This window comes from Nicotiana tabacum, chromosome 12, assembly GCF_000715075.1.
Source record: "Nicotiana tabacum cultivar K326 chromosome 12, ASM71507v2, whole genome shotgun sequence".
In the NCBI taxonomy this organism is placed as follows: Eukaryota; Viridiplantae; Streptophyta; class Magnoliopsida; order Solanales; family Solanaceae; genus Nicotiana; species Nicotiana tabacum.
Window position 1 is genome coordinate 83186856 of NC_134091.1, and position 10285 is coordinate 83197140.

General features: G+C 37.1%; 1 protein-coding gene across 2 annotated transcripts; it reads left to right on the plus strand.

Annotated features, from left to right (window-relative positions):
• Nucleotides 1-3252: 3252 nt before the first annotated feature.
• LOC107760906 (putative protein phosphatase 2C 14) lies at nucleotides 3253-6760 on the plus strand. 2 transcript variants are annotated; one of them, XM_016579027.2, is made up of 5 exons: nucleotides 3253-3678; nucleotides 3904-4071; nucleotides 5258-5428; nucleotides 5654-5833; nucleotides 6149-6760. In XM_016579027.2, exons 1-5 carry the CDS (start codon nucleotides 3403-3405, stop codon nucleotides 6608-6610), a joined length of 1257 nt encoding a protein of 418 aa, XP_016434513.1. In that variant the 5' UTR covers nucleotides 3253-3402; the 3' UTR covers nucleotides 6611-6760. The 2 variants fall into 2 exon arrangements, with proteins under 2 accessions (XP_016434513.1, XP_016434514.1); XM_016579028.2 differs by lacking the exon at nucleotides 5258-5428.
• The last annotated feature ends 3525 nt before the right edge of the window (nucleotides 6761-10285 follow it).

Below are 10285 nucleotides of genomic sequence, written 5' to 3' on the forward strand. Positions count from 1 at the left end.
ACAGTCTCTCAATATAATGACAAATAATACAAACAAGATTATCATAATATCAATGAAAGCCTTAATTAAAATTAAACCTCAATTTAGGATCAAGAAAGTGTTCAAATTGATTCCCATATCTCACATTGGGAGATTTTTAGTATCGATATACCATTGTCCACAATACCATTATTCACAATACCATTATTCACAAAACCAGTACCACTGTACTCTTAGCATGGAGTCCGATCACGACCCGATCAGCTAGGCCATCTCATTAGAGACATCAACCATAATTTCTCTCAATATCAATACCACCGTCTTTAACACGGAGTCCGATCACGACCCGATCGGCTAGGCTATCCATTAGGGACATCAACCACAATTATAATTTCCAGCACAATCACCACCATGTATGCGATATGGTGTCCGATCACGACCCGACCGGTTAGGCTGTCTTATTTGAGACATCAACCTTTTTATATCAATCATCGCATTTCGTATTACTTTCACATCTTTTCATTTCATTGGCACTAATGGCCATAATTATAAGATCATTCTTGGCACGTTGGCCATATTCAGTATTTCATGCTCACTTTATCAATTTCAAATATCATTGTCATCGTCAACAATAAATATAATTCAAATCAAGGTGTGTAGTACACATGTGAGAGATTTAGAGTCTAAGGCACATAGAGATATTTCACAAAATTTGGTATAATAGCCTTCATTTGAACTTGACTTAAAGTCTAAACATTATTAATGCACAGCCCATATTTTAACACATCCTCAATTGGTAACATAACATGAATAAAGCATTTGGGATGCTTGTTGAATATATATCTTTCAACCTAATCTTACTCGGAATAGCCAGTTTCATAATGAATCACTCGGGACTTACATAATTTACATTAATATCGTGGGATTCAATTCTAAGAGAAGAGTTTAGCCAACATACCTCACTTGAGCTTCCTTAAACTCTAAAACGTTCTAGAATTCTTAGCAACTTCAATCTATTGTAGAAATATAACAAATTGAATCAAAATTTGGAAGATGATCATGGTTCTAGCTCACTTGAGCATTTTATCAAACACTAGGTGTGCATAAGGTTTCAATGTCATTTTTATGAAGGATTCAATCGTCCCACAATCCAATATTTACCATTTTTAGCTCAACAATCTTCCTACACCCTTTGATAACACATGCATGTAAAATAAATAACTCTCATGCCCAAATATTATCTTGCTAGTTACCCATTTTCAGAAGATTTCGAAATTAGGGTTTAGGGTGTAGAATCTTACCTCTAGGATGAACACCTAGTGTGCTTCCCTTCTAAATCTTCCAAAACTTGAGCAAGAATTGAAGAAAAATTATTGAAGAACACCTTCTCACTCTAGGGCACTCTCTCTCACTCTAGAATATTAGATTATGTCTCAAAAATGGCCCAAAGAGTGTATTTAACGAAATAGAGTTGGGTTTTAAAAACCCAAAAATGAAGCTCCGGAACAAGGTATGCGGGTTACAAAATAGCCAAAATAACTGTCTGTGCATGCGGTCACTATGCGGTCCGCATAACTATTATGCGGACTATAATGCACCGCATAACAGTTATGCGGTCGCATGGTCGACCGCATAGTTGCTTCCAACTGACCCAATTAACTGCCTCACTCTGCGGCCATTATGCGGTCCGCAGAGTGGTTCTGCGGTCGCATAATGGACCGCAGAAATGTACTTTTCCGCCAAAAATTTTTCTTTACTTTCCGGTGCATTGTTCAACCCAATCTTTACAATCCTCAAACATGTAAGCCTAGTCCGGCACCATGAAACATTATTTTCTTTGCAAATTTTACCAGGCTTTACACTTAAGTACTTCAAAATTTTCCGTGGTGTTACACTTGTTAAGCCAAAATTAGTCCGCAACTTATTCGAAACTCACCCGAGCCTCTCGGGATCCAATCGAAACATTCACACAAGTGTAACAACATCATACAAACTCGCTTGCAAGCTCAAATTATCAAAATAATATCATTAATCAAAGATCATTCATAAACTCAAGATTTTCAAATGTTCTTAAACTCAAATTTCTAACTTTCGACTAGAAGCGCCGAAATAACCTCAGGTCACCTGAGACCCGAACCAATCTTGCGTACAAGTCCAAGATGATCATACGAAGCTAATAGAACCATCAAATTGCCAATCCAGAGTCGTTTATATAAAGGTCAACTATTGGTCAACTCCAACAACTTAAAACTTTCGAAATGAGAATTCTCCTTCCAAAACTCCCCGAACCTCCCGGAAATCAAAACCAACGATGCACGCAAGTCACAGAACATCAAATGAACCTTTTCGAATCCTCAATTCGCAGGATGGAGTGCTAGAACTCAAAACAACCTGTCGGGTCATTTGTATTGGGCTACAACTTGAAAAGGTCACAACCTTGGAGAAGAAGAGTCTCAGCCGCATATTCTTCATATTTTTATTCATTCATTTTCTAGTATTATCGCATGTAATATATCACATAGTGTGTTATAAACTCTGTGATGATCATAGAGTATTTGGATCTTTCTAGTTCGTACATTTTACATTCTTATTAGTATTAGAGGTTTGCATGCCTCAATAAGAATTATAAGGTAAGGTCTAGCTCAGTAATTGATGTCCATCTATTTTGCCGCAGGGAGATACCCCATTTGGATAAGAGATCATTCGACCTCGCGAGGCCCTCATGAGATGTTGGAAGAGCTTAGGAATGATCATCTTGCCAAGGCAATAGATGACACACTATTGTTGCTTTTGCCCCCTTATACTTTTCCCTTTGTGGTTATTTTTATTAATTAATAAAATTACCTTTATTACAATATTTTTTTAGTCTTGATTATTATTTTTATGCGAATTTTATTATCTACCAGATTACTCAATCCACAGTTATAGTTAAATCTCATGATGAGAAGGGAAATTGACAATAGAGCCGGAAATATTCACAATTTTTACTGTCCTAACCTTCCGTATTTCTTTCTTTTATTCCTTTTTTCCCTTTTCCTTTTATGCTTTTCATATTTCTAATTTATCAAAGTGGATAAGAATTCATGCAATTAAAGTAAAAAAGCTTTATAATTACACCTCACATGGAGTAATAAATTTTAATAAGAAAAGAATCGAATTCATATGTATTACGTGTGACAAAAAAGTTTTCAAATTAGAAAATCTCCCCCTCCCCCGAAAAACAACTCACCCCCTCTCCTGCCCCAACGGCTCTGAAACAAAGTCTAACAGTTAAACTGCTTCTAATTCTGCTTTGAACGACTTTGTCATTCTCTCTCTAACGGTACAAATAATCCACCCACATTCCTAGCCGTTGGAGCCACCTTCATTCTGATTTATTTCGAAGTCTCGGTTCAACTTTATTCACAGAGTTTCACAATCAAAATGCAGAAACGCATTTCAACATCCACAGTAATGAATGACAAAGCCACTACTGATGAGAATCAAAACATGAATGCTGATTCTTTCTGTTCTTTGAAACGGAAAAGACCCCCCAAGATTGAGATCCCCAGTTTGTTGTGTGAGATTCGAGTGAATTCAGAGCCGTGTTTCAAGAATGATTGCTTCAGTGGTCATGGGGTCGGCCTTTTCTGCCGCAAAGGCAAGAAAACCATCATGGAGGATACCTACAAAATAATTTCTACTTCAAATGGCAAAAGGGTAACTAAAAAATGCTTCACTTATTAATTTGATGATTAATTATGAAATGGTTTCAAGTTTCTTTTTTTCGTGGTTCTTGAAAGACTTGGAATTTTCTAAATAGAGCGACTTGGACCATGGGAATTCATATAGCCGATCCCAATTTGATTGGGATTGAGGCATTGTCATTGTTGTTGTTGCGAGAATTGAATTTTTGTAGTTCTTGAATTGCTCTTGAAAATGTAGGGGTTTTTTGGGGTATATGATGGACACGGAGGGCGAAAAGCTGCAGAATTTGTGGCAGAAAATTTACACTCGTATGTATTTGAAATGCTTGACAATGGTTCCAGCGCGACGAGAGAAAAAGCTATTGAGGCTGCTTATTTGAAAACTGATCAGCGGTTTTTGAAACAGGTAACGAGAAATTTTGATTACCCTCTTGTTTCTTGCTTTTTTCATTGGCTTTTAAACATACATTTCTCGCTCCTTTTAGTGAACAAAATAAGAACAACTTTCCGGAATTTCTATATTGGAATTGTTGCAAATTTGGATCTTTGTTTTTTTTTACTTTTCTTAGCTGGGTAGATGTAGTACCAATATCAGAGATCCATAACAGTTGATTAAGAGAAATTAGGATTTTAAAAGTTTGAGTAATCAGAAACAGGCTAGCCGAGCGTCTATCGGAAATAACTTTTGTGCCTTTCGAGGGCTAGGGGTAAGGCTGCGTACATTTTAGCCTCCCAGACCCCACTTGTGGGAAATTACTGGGTTTGTTGTTGTTGTTGTTGAGCAATCAGAATAAGAATACAACAACAACAACCACAACGACCTAGTAAAATCCCATTAGTGGGGTTTAGGGAAGATAGTGTGTATGCAGACCTTTCCCCTACCCTGAGGGAATAGAGAGCTTATTTCCGATAGACCCTCGGCTCAAGAGGACGAAAAGAGACAATATATCAGTACCATCAACAAAAACCAAAGGAATAATAACAGCATCATAAAAGCCAGAAAATAGATGAAAACAATAGCAATAACAGTAAATAGACCTGGCACTATAAAACGAAAGAGTAGTGACAACACAACATTAAGCGCTAGCAGTCTAAGACAAAAATCCTATCAGACTAGCAATCAGAATAAGAACGTGGAACCATAATCAGCTCAGATTCTATCAGCCATCTCTTATCTCATTGCAAAGGCAATTGCTTCTCTTGGAGTCAAGATTGCAGATATTCTTGTTATTTGGAGTCTGTTATACTCCTTCCGTTTCAATTTATGTGAACCTATTTTCTTTTTTGTCCGTGCCAAAGAGAATGACCACTTTCCATATTGGGAAAACAATTTCCCTTTATGCAATGATTTATAGCCAAACAAAATAAATGTGTCTCGTCTTACACCACAAGTTCAAAAGTTTTTTCTCTTTTCTTAAAATCCGTGCCCAGTCAAATGGGTTCACATAAATTGAAACGAAGGGAGTATGTTAAGAGTAAAGAGTAAATATATATGTCTTTGTATTAAATTTAGACATTTTTTGTCTATGAGGAGAAGTTTTGTACTGTGTCCTGTTCGTTTAACAATTCTTTACTCACTGAGAATATAACAGGGTTTGGGCAGTGGTGTTTGCTGTGTCACGGCGTTAATTGAAGGAAAGGAGATTATAATTTCAAATTTGGGAGACTGTAGAGCAGTTCTATGTGGCAGTGGAGTTGCTGAAGCCCTCACAAGAGACCATAGAGCTGAGAGGGAGGATGAGCGGAAGAGAATAGAGGATATGGTACATCATATTAGCCTCAGGCTACTTGAAATTAAAGACTATGATATAACATGATATGACGAATTCAATTAAATGCATATAAGAAACCTAAGAGTCTAAACCGGTCAATTTCCACATATAAGGTTGTGTGCACACTCGTCACCTCGCGTACACGTCTTCCACGTGATTTAAATAGTGAGATATGTTGTTGATTATAATTGCTCATTCAGAACTTTTTTGATGTAGGGAGGATATGTTGAACTTCACAGAGGAGGTTGGAGAGTACATGGTGTTCTCTCTGTCTCTAGAAGCATTGGAGATGCTCATTTGAAGGATTGGGTACCAGCTGAACCTGACACCAAAACACTCATTTTGGCACCAGATATGGAATACCTTGTTTTAGCTTCTGATGGTCTTTGGGATGAGGTTAGAAGAGAAAGCATGTATATATTCTGATTGATGAGGAAGCTTTTGCACGAACAATGCGCAGTACTGATTTCTGCTTGAGTTTAAAGCACTTCTAGCAATACATTATCATTCATCTGAGGGCATATAATACAATATATCAGATTTCCGGAGTACTTTTTTATGTGACAATTTTATTAATGTGGGGATTTACCAATCTTTGTCATTAGACAATTTGATTACTATGATTTTTGGGTATCCATTAGTAATCTTGTGGTTCTTAGTAAGATTTTTAGCTGAATTATCTTGAATTCATTTGGTTATGTTGTTGTTTAGGTGGGCAATCAGGAGGCTGTGGATATCATAATGCAGTATTGTCCAAGGGAAAAGAGTATGCAACTTCCAGTGTCCACTTTAAATGAAAAGGGAAAGGAATTTTATTGTTTAAGTAAAAGTCCTTCAAAGTTAGGACGAGTTCCCATAATCAAGTCCAACAGAAGGAAAAGTCATTCTCCGTGCTGTAAGAAAACTGTCAACAGCTGGATGGCAAGTGAAGATGAATTTGGCAATGAAAATGAAAGTCCTCCGAAAAAGGCAAGGCGAGTTTCAACAATGAACCAAACAAAGATGAAGATGAAAATTCATTCTCCAAATCAAGAAAACAGTGGTTTGAACAAGAACCAACCATCCAATGCGCTTGTGGCTGCATGCAGAGAACTTGTAAACCTAGCTGTGTCAAGGGGTAGTTCGGATGACATCACTGTAATGATAATCGATCTGAGTCATTTCAAATGCTAGTCGGTCATCCTTAGGAAGTTTCAGTTGCATACCTCAGAGATTAGCCCTGACAGATTCCTATTGAGTAGGATCCACTGTAATGAAAACAGATGATTCTTTAATTCTTTGAACAATCATGTATGACATAACAAAAACAATATGATTTGTCTAGGATTTGGAGTTACTGCAGTGCTGCAGAGTCTCTGATAATTAAAGCTGAATTAAAGAACGGTTTACAAAAATATACAGGCTTTCCACGACTAGCGATACAAGTTCACAACCATGATTTTGAAGAGAATTTAGCTATTCGAATGCTAGATTTTGGCACAAAGAAGAGTTTGTTCATGGGCAAGTTGTGATTATGAAATTGCGGAATAATATGGGTTGTGTTCTGTTTTGACTGCTTCATATTAGAAGTTCCACTCATACTTCACTTGACATGCCTTCCTTCCAAACCAGAGAGTTAAAACCCAAAAAAGTAGCTCAACCTGCACCTAATTGTCCTGGTGAAGGCATTTCTGTCAAATAGTACTTATGAAACTGCCTTCCTCAGTCCCATGAGTTCGTCTAGAAAATTTTAATATAAAAGAGCTATGAGACAGTAGGTGAAAGAGCTCTTAAATTCAATGGTCAATTCTGGAACAAGCTAAATGTTATGAGACAGTAGGTTAAAGAAAGAGCTTTTACACTATGACCACAAGTAGTTTGGAATGGGTTCTTGAATCTGGCCATTTCATGTCCAAATGTCAATTAAGTGAAAGATTGCAAATAAGAAGTTGCATTTATATTAATATTATAGAAAAGCGCACATCTTGGTGAAATTATTTTAGGTCATACATTGACATAGATAGTTCAAATATAGAAGCTAATGCCAATTTGAAAAGATTGGATCATAGTACCTTGCTTCTTTGTTGACTGATAAGAGAAGATCTCCCCGTATAGACATCAACATAACGATTGAATTTGAAGACAGTTCGTTTCCTAAGCTAAACAATAGTTTCCTTTAACTGAAGGATGAAGTACTTAATACTTTAATCCTTTACTGAAACTAATGAATATGTGCTGCTGTTATAAAAAATAAAGAAAACGTGGTCTATTGTATAAGGTACGCAACAAACTAGATCATCTTATCTTCAACCAAGCTTCATTCCTGCCATTGGCTTGAGAATCTGACTTGTAATACTTCGCTTCTCCTTTACTGACCTTCATTATAATTGAGAGATAAATCAGGCACATGTGCCTTCACTTGTTCAGTGGACGTGTTATGTTTTTAGCTGGAAAAAAGATCATGTTGGACAATATTAAGGTGGGGAAAAAATTACACGCACCTCATTTTTGCACCAAAATAAAAGAAAATGAGTGCAATACACGTCTACATATTAGTAGTATCCTTTTTTTAACTTGATCATGATTAAGTGACAAGCATTCTTACTTTAATTTGTGATTTTTGTGGTCAAATTGATTGGTTTCCACGAATGAACAATTGAGCATAATGGATAGTATTTGGTGCATGTACACTATTGTGACGAACCAAAATCCCAACCTGTCGTGATGGCGCCTAACACACTTCTGTGATTCAAAATCTTAGTTGCTCATGACTTGTACTACAGTCTTTGGAAATAGTTGTATTAAATTTCAGAGTTCTTATTTCAATATTTATTCAATGATTTTGGCTTAGTCTGTGTTACTTATTGGTTGGCTTACCTAGCATGTTGGGTTAGGTGCCATCATGACTTGATGGGATTTTGAGTCGTGACAATTATAAGCGCTGAAATAGCCTAGGGTCACCCGGGACCCAAACCAAATATATGTATATGTCACGACCCCAATTTTCCTCCGTAGGATGTCGTGACGGCACCTAGTCTCTAAGACTAAGTAAGCCTAACACTTATACGGAATAACTGAAATATTAAGCTAAAACTCAATTCATCAACAACTGTAATAAATAAAATCTGCAACTCAGAGTTTAAACAACTCCCAGATTCGGTAGATATAAGTCACAAGCTCTAAAAAGAAATACTAAATATCTCTATACATCAGAGTCTAATGAGGATAAGGAAATAACATAATAAAGATAGAGGGGGTGCGGACGCTAGCAGATATACCTTGAAGTCTCCACGTACGGACTAGCTCACTAATACCTGGTCTGGTAGGAAGTACCTCGATCTACATAAAAGATGTGCATAAGCGTAGTATGAGTACACCACAACGATACCCAGTAAGTGCCAAGCCTAACCTCGGTAGAGTAGTGACGAGGTCAGGTCAGGGCCCTACTAGAATAATAAGAAAACGAGGCGGAGGATATAATGATATATTGAAATGACACAGAAGTATAACAATAGAAATTCATAGAAGGTAACAACACGAAATCAAAGAAGACAATTATAACACGTAAGGAAGCAAGAATCTTACAAGTTAAGGAACAACAACAACAACAACAACAATACAGCAAAAAGAGGAAAACAACAAGGGCACTCCCAAGGTACCGCCTTGTAGTCCCAAAAGTAAATATCTCACAACGGCACGGCAGAAACCTCGTGCTACAATAACAACCCGCACGGCAGAAACCTCGTGCCACAATAACAATTCGCATGGCAGAAACCCCGTGCTACAATAACAATCCGCACGGCAGAAACCTCGTGCTACAATAACAATTCGCACGGCAGAAACCTCGTGCCACAATAACAATCTGTACGGCATAAACCTCGTGCCATAATAACTATCCACACGAAAGAAACCTCGTGCCACAATAACAATCCGCACGGCAGAAACCTCGTTCCACGACAAAACAGACATCTCAACAATAATCACGAAAACCAACACATAACAAATGAAACAATGATATTACAAGCAAAGAATCCTACAGTTAAAGAATGAATACGGAATCAAGGAAGCAGGTAATTCAACTAAGCATGTTGTACAAATTACAAATAAAAGATAAGACACGTAGACATGTGAAATTAGGCTAAATATGATGGCTATGCATGCTAGAGTAACTCAATTAAGGAAATAAAATGAAACTACTTAGCAAAAACCGGATTTTTTTATATTTAGTCCGAGTACGCACTCGTCACCTCGCGTACACGGCCTTCACGTATTGCAATTTACCATAACAGTACCAAATCCTAAAGGAAATTCCCCCCTAAGAATGAATACGGAATCAAGGAAACAAGTAATTCAACTACGCATGTTGTACAAATTTTCAAATAAGAAGTCCTTTCCCTCAATTTTCCAACTCCGATCGGCTCGAATCTAGCCAAAATAATTTCATACTATAAATATAACTATAGGAAACTAATTTAAATAATAAAATTACGACTTTAGCAAAGAATTGAAAAATTGCTCCAAAATGTCGACCCGGGCCCACATCTCGGAACCCGACCAAAATTACAAAAACCAAATACCCATTCGATATCGAGTCCAACCATACAAGAATTATCCAAATCTGGCCTCACGTGGCCTTTCAAAACCCAAGAATTTGGTCTAAGAACTTTACATCTTTTTCCCCAAATGTTTCAACCCAAAACCTTAATTAGATGAAGAAATCGAAGATAGATTAGTGGGAATTAATCAAAAACAAGTCAAGAATCCTTACTCAAAATCTTGCCTCAATTCGAGCTCTCAAAGTCCCAAAGTGTAAATGATTCCAAACCCTCGATTTTCCCTATTTCTGCCCAGTCAACCGCATCTGCGACC